We start from the raw sequence: 16,079 nt of genomic DNA on the forward strand, positions 1-16,079 counted from the left end.
TGAAAATATGAAAAGATGGCATTATGTAGGTGTTAAAAATCAGACTTATTGACTGAAATACATGTAGTGTGAGGACAAAATGCAATCAAACTTCTCTAAAAAAAGTAAACTACAAAACTTTGCAACTTACTAAATCTAATGTTATGTTCAATGTTCATTTGAACCGTTCATTGTTTCATAACAAGTATTAAGCAAATCAAACTAAACTCAACAGAAATTGTCTTGAAAGTGACTATGATTTTAAACTAATTAGACAACCAATTCAAAACATAAAGCCAACTACTAAACTATCGTGATCAAACCTACCATTGGAATTCCTGCATGGTTTGGGGGCTGTGCATTCCTGACCTGTCCTTTCCCTCCGGCTATTCCATGTGGGGTTACTACTCCCGGTGTCATAACTACCCTCATCAGAACCAGCCACGCCCTGAACCACACCCTGTGCCACACCCTTTGCCTGATTAGCAAGGACTGGGCGTTCCTCAGTTCTAATTCCTACTTGTTTTCCTGTCTGATCGCGTTTCTGCATACTCCTACCTCCTATCACAACTTTGTTTGTGATTTCCCTAGCCTGGTCTTTCCCATTTTGTGCAGTTGTAACTGTGGTACTGTTCAAAGGTGGCTTGGCACCTGCTACTTTCCTGGCTAGCGGCTGTTTACCGACTACTTCATTCTGTGTACCAGTTCTTAATCCTACGGCTTTCTTTGCCAGTGTTCGGTTACCTAAGGCCTTAGCTAGAGGTTGCTTCCCAACTTGCTTGACCGTCGCTGCCCCTTTCTGCCTACGAGTCTGCTGCTGACTAGCCTGTCTCTCTATGAGTTTACCTGTCTGGTTCCCTGACTGTATGCTAGCCTTTGTGCCTATGTTTGATCCTTTTTTACGAGGTATCTTTGAGAGTTTCTTTTGCTGGCCACTAATACCACTAGCCTGTCGGTGTTTAGAGGGTTGGATTTCAATTCCTTCCTCGCAGATATGTTCCTCCGCTACATCGTAAGAAGTAAAGATATTTGTTTTAAGAAAACCTGATAACCATGAACCACAAACTTCTTAAGAGTTTAAGAAGATCACAGTCTCTCTTCAACGTATACAGTACAATAACACTTTTGTTCAAGGTATTTATAAAGGACTAGGAGCTTGGATTAACACATGATAGTTAAAGTTTAGTTTGAAAGCTCACTGATGACGAAGCTCATAAAAGAACAAATGGTTCCCTCTGAAATGAAGTCCTGAAAAGTTTGCTTGTTTTTTCCACTATTTTCTCATGACTCAGATTAAGCCCAAATTTTCACAGGTTTTTATTTTTGTTTTGTGGTTGATCAGTTTTGTCAGCTCTACCAATCCTGTATTAAAACCTTCAAGAAAATTTTCTAAAAATTTATTTTGAGAAAAAACCATAAAAATTTGAGTTTTTTATTGTTATTTATTATTATTATTATTATTATTATTATTATTATTATTTTTTTTTTTTTTTTTTTGGGGGGGATGGGATTTCAATTTAAGTTTGTTGCAAAAAACATATGAAATCTCCTTTTCACCCTACCCACTTAACAAAAAATCAACTACCTAATAAAGTATTCAACGTTCACCAACATGTTCATGTGTGTACTAACTTCCAATGCCACATCAACTGCATGATGCTTTTAAAGAAGAAAAAAAAGCTTTAAATATTCATTAATGATTTTAGGTACATGTTTTGTACATCATAAACACTTGAACTTTCATTACCTGCTTAATTATAGACGTGGCTTTAGAAGTGGCGCCAAGCGGAGAAGACCAACAAAATCAATAAAAAAAACTCATTTTAAATTAAATTTGAGCTAGAACTAGAAGTGACTGATTTTATTGATCAGTCAATGTGACCTTTCCATGCACTGCTCCAACACAAACAGTTACCAAATAATAAAAGAACGAGATGATCATTATCATGGTAAAAAATAATCAATAATAAATTACGCTGAGCTCTCGCCGCCAGCAACCCTAGTAATTCTATCCTCTTAAAAATCATAAGCCTGCTATGATATTTTTGTAAGAAATTACTCAAGGCCTGTTGCTATTGCTAGACTATTTAACTGAACAGGTATTTGAATGTTTAAGGTATAATACAGGATAGGTAAGGATAAAAAACATTGTTCGGTTCAATTTTGAAAGCCTAGTGGTCTTATTCGAGAAACCAGGCCTGATAATTCACAGAGGCAAAGAAGGCGTTTGCCTCTGTGCCCCATGGTCGTTGCCTTGGTGCCGGTGAAATGCTCCAGATAAAAAATGTACAAATCCGTCATAGGGTGCCTTTTGCTCAATTTTTCCACCACTGAAGAAATCCTGAGCAGAACCCTCCATTACTCATATTTATCATTCACTACTCGCCGATTACTCACCAATGATGTACAACTCCATTGTGTCATGGTTACTCCGAAATGAGTCATGATCAGACTCATTACTTACTTTCATTATAAGTAAGTACTCATCACTCTTTCTTATAACTCACACTCGTAACTCGTTACTCACACTCATCACTTGTTACTCATACTATTTATAATTCACTACTCGCCAATTACTCACCAATGATGTCCATTCTGTCATGGTTACTCCGATGGGAGTCTGGCTCAAACTGAGACTCAAACGATGCGAGACTGAGGTCATCTCTTTTAGCCTCGAGAACAAACAGTTCTGGGAGGGTCACCTAGACAAACAAATAAAATTTATAAGAGAAAAATAATTATCTAGCTGTTTCAGTCAGAGTAAACTAATCAACAAGACCACAGGGGTTTTGCTACAATTATTACTGGCCCAGAATTGTTCTAACAAGACCTGGGGCCGATTTCACAAAGCAATAAAATCCATCACAAGACAAATTTTCAGTATCACCATAGTGATTTGTATTGTGACGTCATACTTTACTAAGCAACTGCGATTGGTTTGGAGTTGTGATCAATCTTAGATCTTTCATCTTTGTGAAATCGGCCCCAGAACAGTTTAACATGCATACTGTTTTGATTTGTACTAACACTATGCTGGCTTTAGAGAAGATTTTATCTACTTTGTCTCTATGGGTTTTACATATTTCATAACATGTCTAGTCAACATCTTGTTTATGTTTTAGAAGATGAAATACAGTGTGGTTTTATTATTCATAAACACACAGGTCCTGATACTTCTTGGAGGCAACGAAGACTGACTCCATGCCCCTCTCCCCTCTGTCATTGCCTTGATGCCACTGAAATGCTCCAGTAGAAACTTACAAATTCCTCATAGTGTGCCCTTTACCAAGTGGAAGATGCCTCGGTGCCCTTGCCCTCACAAAAAAACAAAACAAACAGGCCTGAACACAAGACCGATGGATTTGTCCCTTCATGAGTTAACTGGCCTGACATTAAAACTACTGGCCTTACTGGTCCAGTGTAAAATTTGAGTTAAAACTGAATTTGAAATCCAAGTTATTTATTTAAAACCAACATAGATTCAACTTACCTGTGGTGGAATGAAGTTCTTGACTTTCAACTCAAACTCTTGTTTGGTTTTAACCTGCAAAAATAAATTGTACAGAACATAAACAGAATGCTTCTTAAAGGGCTGGGGTACTTCCACAGAACATCCACCGAACTACATTAAACTTGCACGGTTTAAAGACAATGATGACAGAAAGCTTCCCTTAAAATATTACTTGCTGAGATGCTGTTACTTGTAATTTTTTGAGAAATGAGACTCTCCTGAAAACTTTGCTCTGTCGCTCTGTGATTTTTACATTTTTTCCCTCAAAAACTTAACGTCTAATAAAGCTGAAATTTCTAGGTAAGATAGTTTATATACATCTTCATCCATAAGTAGGGATTCATGTCATGGCCAATAACTTGATCTACCAAAGAAAACCTGATCAAAATATGAAAATTATTATTTCTTTACTTGTTTTATTTATTTATTTCATATAGCATCTTCAGCGCAAGTGCCAAAAAAACAGTGGATACAAAGACGCTATAGTATTTCACACTCTCAATATCTTGGTAAATTGTTCCTTTTTTAAAGGGCATGTATACAGTTGGTAATCACTCTATAAATTAATGGCAATAAAAACCTTTGGTAAGAAGCCTGCAGCAGAGTTTGCTAGTTTAAAGTATTTTAAGAAACATTTCACTTTGAAGTAATATGTAAGTAAAAAGATTAGGGGTCAGGTCTATAGTTTTTTATGGCATAAAGTTTTCTCTAAACATGTTTTCTCTAAAATGAATTTCAGATGTTAGTTTTATTGTGTACTACATAAAAGGGAAGGTACACGTTTTGTAATTACTCAAAACAAATATTAACTTAAAAACTGACTTGGTAACGAGCATTGGAGAGCTGTTGATTAAAAATTTGTGAGAAACGGCTCCCTCTGAAGTAGCGTAGTTTTTGAGAAAGAGGTAGTTTCTCACTAAAATAATAAAGACTTCCAGCCAGTTTTATTCCTATCTCGTATCTGAAAGCACACAAATTCGAGGGTGTTTTTTCTCTCATCATTTTCTCGCAACTTCGATGACCAATTTAATGTAGCTCAAATTTCCACAGGCTTGTTATTTTACGCATTTAGTATGTTGGGATACACCAAGTGAGAAGACTGGTCTTTGACAATTACCAAATGTGTACCTTCCCTTTAACATAATACAATAAACATTTCCAAAAGCCAAATGTACCTTGTCTTTAAGGGACTCTTTTTTTTTTGATAGAGGTTTTTGATGTAGGCATACATGATACGTATATAAAATTAAATTACAAATAAAAAGGATGTTCAGTTATTAGAATACATGAGAAAAAAAATCAATATAGAGTTCAAAATACAGTTTACAGGCATGATCTGGTTCTTGGATAAAAATAGGACTATTTAATTGAGTACAAAGGCTGACCTACATATTGTGTAGCCTTTTGATAGATTTTTCAGGCCTTTTCATCACAATTCCTTAGATTTCACCACGGGCAGCCCCTCCCCCCCCCCCACCACCGGAAATCAGACTGAGTATCACGCCCTAGTTTACTATCACCATGGCAACTACAAGGGCACTGGGAAAGAATTTTGGCACTCAGCAACGCGTTCAGGTTTTCCGCAGTAAACTAGAATAGGGGTATTCATCAGGGGAAAGGTTGTTGCGTCCAGCTTAAACAATAAACAAAACAAACAATGAAAATGTTGTTGTAGAATCATTCTTTCTTTTCACTGGATTTTCAAGCTGACTGCATTAGTTACATGTACTTGTGGTGATGGTTTTTTTTTTTTTCAGGATCATATCTATCCACATGAAACAAGTTAAAGGAACACGTTGCCTTGGATCGGACGACTTGGTCTTTTAAAAGCAGTTGAAACCGTTTGTTATGAAATACATATGGTTAGAAAGATATTTTAAAAGTAGAATATAATAATCCACACAAGTATCACTCGAAATTGCACGGTTTTCCTTTTACGTCGCGCACTAACATGGTCGGCCATTTATGGGAGTCAAAATGTTGACTCCCATAAATGGCCGAACGTGTTTCTTCGCGACGTATAAGGAAAACCGTGCAATTTCGAGGCATGTTTGTGAGGATCATTATATTCTACTTTTAAATTATCTATCTAACCATTTGCAATTCGTAACAAACGGTTTCAAACGCTTTTCAAAGACCAACTCGACCGATCCAAGGCAACATGTTCCTTTAATCAACTCTGTGTTCAATTAATTTGTTATATTGCTACAATTTTACAAAGGTTGTCCACAGACTCCAACTGAGCTATCAAGCCATTATGTTAGCAGTCTCCCTATGGTGTCAATATATTTGTTGGATACATTGTAGTAGCGCAGATGAACCTAAATTATTGTATTTTTTTTAACACAGATGAAGTGTGTAGAGTGTGTCGCATTAATCTGAAGGTCACCCGGTATGTTCAAGTCCCACATTCAGTAAATTTTTCTCTTTTTTTTACCCTAAATTACTTCAAATTTCCATTGTGTTTGATTACTTGATTATAAAATATATATATCACAAAATTACAAAGTTTCACAAAGACTTGTGAAAAAGAATTTCAACCTATAAGCTGTTCACACAGCATAGCAAAACGCGCATCAAAGTGATCTGTGGCGCTGCTTCTTTAAGCTAAAACAAATACATCCGAGGATGCATTAAAGAACTTCTTGTGATTATCGACAGGGGCAGAGTCAATATATGCACTGTATCACCAAACAAGAAAAACAACTCTCGTTGCCAGTAACCCAAATCCCAATATTTGTACACAGTCAACAGTTAGATTTCCCAACATTTTCCCCTTATTTCTTGTTCTGGCCGCTGAAAGCACTATCCATGGTAACGCACCTCTAGGGCATGCTCTGCCAATGTCTAAATTCATTGATCAAATTGTACATCCATTTAAAGATTACGCACTATTGAACAACGAAGGACTATGCCCACACAGTGGTCCAACAATGGGCGGATTACGACTGCCGATCTCACCCAGGGCCACATACACCCCATTAAGGGTTATTCACTGGTACACGGATTGAATAAGATCTACTAGGGAAACCTTATTTGTGTTGTTGAGACTTATTAAAGCTTAGCGACACGGCAGGATAAAGAAACTGTTTGGATGATCCAGATGCAATAATCACAGATAACTGGTCAAGACATGGATGGATCGTAATCCAAGTTTGATCCCGGATTGAGTCGTTCTGACTTTTTAAGTTCCGTTGCAAATCGGCTTTTTTAGGACTCAGGAGGAGATCTGATTTGTGCAGTGTACTGTACTACTAAATAGAAGGATTTACACTAGAGTTACATGGAATGCAAAATAAACGACTTAAATAACTGTCTCCTGAAACTAATAAAACAGGTATCACAAGGTACTCTTGGTACTTGAGAAAAATTAGACACATGTTCTGAAACAGGTTTTGAAGTTTTTTGTAATTTATGAGACCGATTTATGTACATTGTAGCAACTTGAAAGGGTTTCCAAGGTGCTGCGTCACATGCAGCAGCCACTACCAGAACTATAGGCCTACTGGGTTCTTAATTATGTGCATTACACAGCGCACATGTGTATGCGTGTAATTGGTAGCTGTTGCTTTTGTGTTCTTCATGTAGATGAAATTCAGCCTGGGGCTTTTTCATATGAATTTGTAATTAGTACAAAGTGTAGTTTGGCCAGCAGTACAGTTTCGATCATTTAATTTCCGTTAAATAACACAAAGCAAACGACAAACAATGCAGTTACACCACGTACTTGAACTGGTATCTTGAATACTTAATAACCGCTACATGTTGTGAACTCAAGTCAATGACTCCCATCACAACCGAGGGGTTCTATGCTTTAAAACCTGAACAGAAATTATGCTGTGGACTTGAGACTGAACTTGACTTGAGAAAATGTTTACCTAGTTTCGCCCAAGTAGTTATCACTTCAATAAAAGGGTGATTTTCCCTCCAACAGAGAAATTAATGTGTAGTGATCGATTACAAACAAAGCACAGGGAGAGGGGGTTCCTCTGTGTCATTTTTGTTGCAACCAAAATTAGGGAGACTTCAAAGCTGAACTCTTCCAAGGTTTTACCTTTTTTTTTCTCTTCTGTCTCAAACAACAGATTAAGCCCGAAGTTTTCACAGACAAACTGTCTGTTATTTCATGTACTACACAAAGCAAGAACACTGTCTGCAACTTTGTTGTCAGCTCTGTTGTCAGCTCTATGTATCCTATACCTTTTGGCAGTGTTATAGTTTGTGTAATTGATTCACAGCTTATGTTTCATTTTTTTGGCTAAAAACCAACTGCATAAAAACGATGCCCTGTTTTTGGTTAAACGATTTATCAATAGAAGAACAAAAATTGAAAAGAAAGCAAGTCCACATTGGTATTAGTAACCCAAGATTCCAAATGAAGAAACAGTAAATCATTTTCATTGTGTAAGAGTTTGTTTTTCCGAGGGTATGGTTTCACCATGCTTTTTTTCTTACTGTAAACCTAAAGCGTTAACGTAGCTTGATATGTGGGCAGTGCAAACAATCACTCCCGCTACGCTTGATTCCCTCCGTGTTCCGTTTCTAAGCAACCATTCACGCTCACTAGAACCTGATCCAGCGTCCATAATATTGCTTGCAGAACTAAGAAAACTCATCGGTTAAATTTGTATTTCTGGTGTTTATATCCAGTTACCTGGAATCAAATTATTTTAAGTGCTTGGTTTTATACTTTCGTAGTTGTGCATTCGAGTGTGCGTTCTGCTGAAGGCATTTGTTTTGAATACCATCTACAGTATTCTATCAATTTTTTATAAAGGCACTATAGACAGACGTTTGATAAATGTCAAAGACCAGTGTTCTTACTTGGTGTATCTCAACATACGCAAAAAATGAACAAACCTGTGAAAATATGTACTCAATTGGTCATTGAAGTTGCAAGAAAATAATGAAAGCCAAAACGGCCTTGTTGCACAAATTTGTGTGCTTTGCTTTCAAATGCCCAAAAGATATTTAATATTGGAGTAAGATATTGTACCTCTTTCTCGGAGGGAGCTGTTTCTCACAATGTTTTATACTATCAACAGCTCTCCATTACGTGTTCCCTAGTAAAATTTATGGTTACAACTCTTCTGAGTGTTTTAAACAAATAATGCCCAGTGCCTTCAAACAATATTTTCACTGCCAGTTTTGATGGTGATGTTTCAAAATAAAAAATATTTTTACAAATTCACAAACGCCACGGACGAAGCACATTTAAAATGTAAAATTGTTTGCAAAAATGGCTGATGTCTGGAGGGCCTTGAGATACAAGTACAGTGATGGCTGGATCTCAACACTAATTATTTTTAAGTTGTTGATTACTGTAACTTCCACCTTGTTCTGGTAAAGCGTTGGTTTTCTTTATTGGTGAGAGCTTTATGAGCACGTAAAAGAACCCAAGTCGTTTTAGAGAAGGGGTTTGCCCCAGTGTCCTGGTTTGGATTGCATGATTACGCCACAGCACCTTATAAACCATGGTGCTACAAGAGATACGTCTCATACTTCAACACATACATGTAGCTTCACATAAACTTTGCAGGAAATACTGACAGCGCATAGATAGGGACCTCACAGTGATGTGCACTATTAAGATTAGTCACTTATTTTGTTTTTATTGCATTGATTTCAAAGTACACAACTCTCTGAGTGCACTTTATCATATATTAACCATCCGGGGTGGCCAATAGGTTAACTCACTGTAATATTCCCCTATATCTAAGTCAATTGATTAATGCCCCTTTTTCTCTAGATGCCATTCTTTTGCCCCCACTGTTGTATCGGGTTCAGCAACAAACCAAACAGACAGTCAGTCAACAACACTCCATGATCAACAACGGGCACAATACGGCGTTGAAACAGCTCTTAAGGGTTATTAATCAAACACCCGTGCCAGGCAACAACTTCAAGTTGTTTGGCTTCACTACTGTTTGCACTACTCTGTAAATGGTTGTTGCGGTAACGCCTACAAACAGCAATATAGACGCTTCACATTTTGCTACAGTTTGTGATAATTTTAACGACACCATTTTTTTTAAACGCTAGGTTGATCTGTGTGCTTGAAGAAAGTACCTAGGGGAAAATAATCCTACATTTTATTTTGTTTACGTTGAAAAGGTTACCAAAATACTACGTAGTTTACTTATTGGGTAAGGTTTTTTATGTTTGGCAAGACAAAGATTGATAAATTTACTCCTGTGCTGCTAAATGCAGTACAATAAATTGACTTTAAAAATAACATGACACATTATCAAGCACCAAATGTGAACCCAGACTCTGACAACACAAGAAAATATTGCTTGAAAGAATTCTGCTAAGCAATAATAAGCAGTGACACCAGCCACAAATTTGACATGTGAAATGGTATTTTAGCTGGTAACCATTTTCTGGTAAGCATAATTTTGTTGTGCAAAGCAAATTTTTTCGCTTAATAAGCAGCTCACATGAAATTTGGCCTTGGATGAGCACTACATAAAAGTACATCGCTATGCCATGACATGTTAAACCATAGAGCAAGGCTACACACCTACGATTTATGATTGCTGCCTGACAAAATGAGTTGCATAGTGTTTACCATAGTTTTAGTAATGGTGGGCACTTCACACACTAATCCAATTCTCTGTATCAGTCAATTCAATACTCATTAGAAGATAAGCTGATAATTTAAATCACATCGAAAAACTGATTAGCATTTTTTATCATAAACATCAAACATACACCTCCCCATACTGGCTCTAAGGGTACTGTAGTCTGATAGTGGGTTTCAAAGGCCCCTAATGCGCCCTTAAAGACACTGGACACTAATGGTAATTGTCAAAGACCAGTCTTCTCACTTGGTGTATCTCAATATATGCATATAAAATAACAAACCTATGAAAATTTGAGTTCAATCAGTCGTCGAAGTTGCGAGATAATAATGAAAGAAAAAAACACCCCTGTCACACGAAGTTGTATGCTTGATTTTGAGACCTCAAATTTTAAATCTTAGGTCTTGAAATCAAATTTGTGGAAAATTACTTATTTCTCAAAAACTACGTCACTTCAGAGGGAGCCGTTTCTCACAATGTTTCATACTAAACCACTCCCCATTACTCTTTACCAAGTGAGGTTTTATGCTGATAATTACTTTGAGTAATTACCAATAAACCGCCTTCCCACTGGATCTACAATTGCAAGAACGGGATCCCACAACAAGATTGGTTGCAGTCGTGAAATCACGGTCGCGTTCCCACTCGAGTATGATCGCACATTGATCCTTCTTTAGGAACGGAAGTGGGTTCAAAAGAACACTGTTTTGCTAGCAAATTGCGGGTCTGATCGCCCTTTGCATTCCAACTAGACTTTTGATCGCCCATTAATCCAAACGGGTGATCAGAGCCCGCTTTAATCCTACTCCCGAGGAGGATCAAAATTGCACAGTCAGATCCTGATCGCCCTCGCGTTCCCACAGGAGCCTGTTTCTTGTTGATCGCCCTTTGATGGCTCTTTCGGGGTCTTGATCGCCCTATTCTCGAATTGGGAGATCAACGAGGGTCCAGTGGGAACGGGGTCTTACTGCCTTTAAGACACCCCCTAAGCGGATTTTTCAGAGAGTCTAGTACATGTACATACCTGAGTGAGGCATCTCCCAACGCTTTTCAGAAACACGTATTCTGGCGGTAACACGTCATATCCCAGCTGGTCAATAATTTGATTCCGTAGGTAGTAAAGACTCAACTCAGGCCATACTCTGAAGAAGAAAACAAATTATGCCCTTATTTCTTAAGTTGTATTATAATCTTGTTGCTATCATACAAAGTGTTATGCAGTCAGAAGGAAACAGAGCATGAAATTGAAAACTTGAATGTGCCATAATTTTTGAAACAATGACATAATTATCCAGATGTCAACAAACTGTATCCAGATCATTAAAACACTAATCAAGTACACAATGCACCATTTATGATTAATGTCAGTGATTAATTAATGTCAGTTTTTATAGGCATGGTGTAGGCGGCGCTTTTGTTTGTTTCACCATGTCATAAAGTAAACAGCAAGTTGGGGTATCATATTTTACTATTGTGTACATTTTATGCACACAAACATTTTAAATAATGTAGCTTATAAATGTCAAACATAAAAGTCCACTTAAGAGCGGTTCATGTACTTGCTCTTAAAGCAAACGCAAATGCCAGGCAAATGTTATGATACAAAACAATCTTGTTTGCCAAAAATTTGTGACGCAGGGAAAATAGCTTTGCTTTTGTAGTAGTTTGAATATGCTACCTCCCAGTATAAAAATGTAAAACAATAATGTTAATAATCCTTTAAAGTAGCTTTAAAAGACAATATTGAAGTCCAGGCCTAAGCCTTTTTAATTACCTGACAAAACCAGCTGAGATCGTTTGACTAATAACATCGTTGTAGGCGCTGTGGTATTTCTCATTCCATACTTCAGTCGGTACCAGATACACGTGGAGATCCACCAGCTAAAAAAACAAAAAACCAGAAGAAACATTTATGAAAATATTGTACAAGTCTCATATTCAAAAACCAAGTAAATTTTTTATAGAAAGAACAGTCTGCCTTTTATAGACAGCCAATTTGTCAGATTAGTTTTTAAATCAACAAGTGATAATTGAACTTGCTTCTGGGCATGGTGTTCTGAACTAAACCAAACAGTAAACCAATAACCATTGTTGGTCTATTTCCCTTTTCCATTGGTTTGAAGAATGGTTCGTGTAAACCTCTGAATGTAGGTGGTGGGATTGTGCCTTTGGTGATACATACCTAACATGTACAACCAATGCCTCAAATCTTATACAATTTGCCATACAATGAGAATTGTACAATACAAGTGTGTCATGAAAAAGATCACGTACGATATGGGCCTAGGGGCAATCGCAGATTTGGTCTTTGGGAAAAAAATTCCAGTATAATAACATACAATGGCAGAACTATTTCGAAAAATTTGCAACACGCTTGTTTTTCTACCAAACACAATACAAAGTTCATCTTTAATCAAAGATAATTCTCACAAAAACAATGCATTGAGAGTATATGTGCCAATATATAAGTTTACGTTTACGTACACAATGCATATCATATATCAAAATCTAAGGCACAATCCCTCAAATATTTTCCCTATCTGCCCCCCTGCAAAATGAAGACCAAACACAATTCTCACAAAAAAACAATGTACTGTCACTGACTGTGAATGTGTGCCAAATTAGTACTGACTCTTTACACAATGATCAAAATCAAAGGCACGCAATACCTATAATTTTTTTCCCTATCTCTCTGCCGCACTACAAAATTAAGTACCAAACACAATTCTCACGGCAACCACTTACTTTGACTGTGTGCCAACACAACACACACAATGCATTTAATCAAACTCTACTATAAGGTACAATTCCCTCACTTCTCCTATCTCCCCACTACAAAATGAAGACCGGTACGAACAAATTGTCTACCTTTGAACAACAAAACAACAACTTACGTTTTTGTTTGCCATGGGCATATTGTCAGCCCTTGCGAGTACCACTGCACAAATTAACAAACTTCAACAGACTTTTTTAACCACTTCCAAATTGTACCGCTCGACTACCACTTGAAACACTGCTTGACTCCAGACACTGAGGAACTGTGCACTACCAGTTCACTCTCAAAACAGCTCGGAGAAACAACGATGAACCTGCCCTGGTCATTTTCAAGGCAAAGTGTTCCAATCTATTTTTAAAATACCATTATCTAATAAGTACGACCGAGTTACTTAGCAACCCCTACTGGTTCAAAGGAAAATTAATGCATGGTTTCACTGAGACTGGCATCAAGGTTCTTTAGTGTGCACCCATCTCTGACGGTCATTGTGTCTAAAAAGTCACTGGACCGATAACCATGGTAACTATTGTGTCTGATATTTAGATGGCATTTTATGATGATGACTTTGTCTGTTTTCAATTAGTGGCAATGGCGGTACTGGTCATGGTCTGATCATGAGTGACAGTGACACTACAGGGAGGGTCTCGTTTACTCTGGAATCCAAAGCCACTCTTAAACCTGGTCATAATACTTCCTGCGAATATGAAGTAAATTTTGGTGACGCTATAATCTGTACTAACTCCCCCACCCCCTTCCAATTGTGACGCAAGAAAACAAAATTCACATGAAGCATTCACAGGAAGTATGTTTATTTTCAAAAGCAGAGAAACTTTTACTGCCTTGATTCAGGCAAAAAACCTCCTCCATTCCAGGTTTGAATAGATCACAGACCTATTTCTGGTTGTTTATTATAAAACATTAGTTTTAAGGCCAAAATCACTTCTCAAGTTTTTAAAATAATTTCATTAGAATATTTAAGAAGAATAAACACCACAAGAGCCGAGAGGCAATATGATGGTCATTGTTAATTTTAAAAAACAAAGGAATGTACAAGTCTTGTGGAACCTTATTAACCTGGCCATATTTAATAGAGGGTGCATCATTAGCAACTTTCTGCTTAGCAATTATAAGCAGGATACATTAGTCACATAATTGTAAGTGACATGGTATTTTTGTTGTGCTCAACTACTTTTTGTGTTTTTAATTGTTGAAGTACCAAAGTAATCACTCCTTTAAGCTTTATATATTGGAGGCGCGGGGAGTAATTTTAATACAGCCAAGGCCGTTGATCAATATTAACTGAATACATGGATCAATAAACAAACTGCCAACACGGTCCGCTCCGATGTAGCTCTTAATCATTTTAGGTACAAGGAACAAAACCAAGACATGCTTTGAACAATTTTGTCACTTAGACGTAAACATGTTGGGCTATTAGTGTTATGGCTCTCGTCTATAATGGCGACTAGACTATGATGGCGGATGACAAAAGACAGCCATCAACAGCCAAACAAGTAGCCCACCTTGTTGAGCTGTTAATGGCTCCACGCATTTTGCGACCTTTGAAAACTTAGCGTTTTAGACATGTATCGAAGGTGGGCTGTAATGGCGACAGTGATGAGACCGATGTTAAAAGCGGAGCCGTTAACAGCCCAACAAGGTGGGCTACCCAACAAGGTGGGCTAGTGAGTTGTTTCCAATCGGCGATTACCAGTACAGTTTTTCTTTTACAAACCAGTTGTACAAAAAATGGTGCGAACATTTAACAACTTTATTTGACCTGGGGTGGATTTCACAAAGAGTTAGGACTAGTCTTATCTCGAGTTAGGACCAGTTATCCATGCAGAGTATCCTAACTCTTAGTGGCCAGACACAACAGTAGGCCTAGTGTTATTTCTTTTTATTGGCAGCAGATTTGTTAAAAGCAAATGACCATTCACCCTTTTTTTTAGTTTGACAAATGAACGACTGGCAAAAGTGTATTTTAAAGGTATTAAATTACCAACATTTCCAACATGGCTTTGTAGCCGAGAAGTCCAACACCAAATTACTCTTCTTCACAACAAACTTTGCTTTTGTACCCCAAAACATCAAGTTTATTCCTTTCTTATCATGAACGTTTTACCCCTAAAAAAGATACTGATTTTTGTTTCGCGAATGATTTGGGTTTTTTGCACAATACAGTCCCAAAATGCCATAGAACACTGTTTCAAAATTCTACATTGTCGAAAAATTATTACTTGATCCACCAGAAATGACACCAGAAATGTGTCATTAAATCCTGCCACCACCATTTCCATTGTCAATCGTTATGAAATGAAAACATTTTGGTTAAAATGGGTGAAAATTGTTGGCAGGATGTGGGAATTTTCATCAAGTTATTAACTTTTTAAAATACAAGTGTTCTTTCCTTTACAAAATGTTTTAGATTCGTTTAACTATAGGCTCCTAGAGTCCTGTAACAAAATCTAGACTCTCCTCAGTCTACTTTAAGATTTAATGCTTTAAAATAAGTCTTAACCATGAAGGTAGAACTAGAAATCAAATATGAAATAGCCTCCATCATCATGGTAACTTCACTTTAATAATTTTAACAACTGAACTAAATCAGAGGCTATTTTTATCATTTTGTAAGAAACTACTGAAAGCAGATGTAAGTTAGTACTCCTTCGCATAGCGGAACGAACCTCATAGTTTTAACTTCTAAGAGTAGGCCAAGTGAGTTTGAGCACCCCAGCCTGTCTCAATGTCTGCCACAATACAAACAGTCAACACACAAAATAATGACACATCACAACATTGCAACAAGCAATTGAATTGATGGTGTTGATTGTTGCCACCGAACTAGTTCACTGAAAGAAATCCTTGTAAAATAAAATGTGGATAGAAAACCCTTCGCACTCACCTGTTCAGAAGGCGGCCTTGCTAAAGGTACCAGGGCAGTCGTCATGTTCTGGTGTTAAGTATTAATGTCCAGTGTTTCAGATTATTCATTTTGTTCTAACTTCAAGCTTTATTATATTCCAGTAAAAATATTGAACATGTTGTTGAAACTTTTTATTTGCAAAATCACGTTCACCCATCCCCGTGCGGTGACACCAAGCATGTGTGTGTTGTACCGTGAAATCTCGTGTGTGTACAGTTTCTATGGGACGCGTCCCGTCCGTAAAGTCATGGGACGCCCCCCCCCCCCCCCCCCCCAATGTCACGTGACAAATCTTGCAATTTA

General features: G+C 37.3%; 1 protein-coding gene across 4 annotated transcripts in view; it reads right to left on the reverse strand.

The window, feature by feature from the left end:
* LOC139945817 (uncharacterized) overlaps positions 1-15,963 on the reverse strand; it is a 31,395-nt gene extending 15,432 nt beyond the window's left edge. For 3 of the 4 annotated variants that reach the window (XM_071943280.1, XM_071943278.1, XM_071943277.1), the window contains exons 1-6: positions 15,756-15,963; positions 11,849-11,955; positions 11,099-11,216; positions 3,470-3,523; positions 2,561-2,681; positions 307-984 (exon numbers count right to left, since the gene is read on the reverse strand). In XM_071943280.1, coding sequence (XP_071799381.1) covers positions 307-984; positions 2,561-2,681; positions 3,470-3,523; positions 11,099-11,216; positions 11,849-11,955; positions 15,756-15,800 — 1,123 coding nt within the window. In that variant the 5' untranslated portion in view covers positions 15,801-15,963. The remainder of the gene's footprint in view (positions 1-306; positions 985-2,560; positions 2,682-3,469; positions 3,524-11,098; positions 11,217-11,848; positions 11,956-15,755) is intronic. The other variant, XM_071943279.1, reaches the window with a different exon arrangement.
* Between the last annotated feature and the right edge of the window lie 116 nt (positions 15,964-16,079).

The sequence above is a fragment of the Asterias amurensis genome, chromosome 13, assembly GCF_032118995.1.
Source record: "Asterias amurensis chromosome 13, ASM3211899v1".
Classification (NCBI taxonomy): Eukaryota; Metazoa; Echinodermata; class Asteroidea; order Forcipulatida; family Asteriidae; genus Asterias; species Asterias amurensis.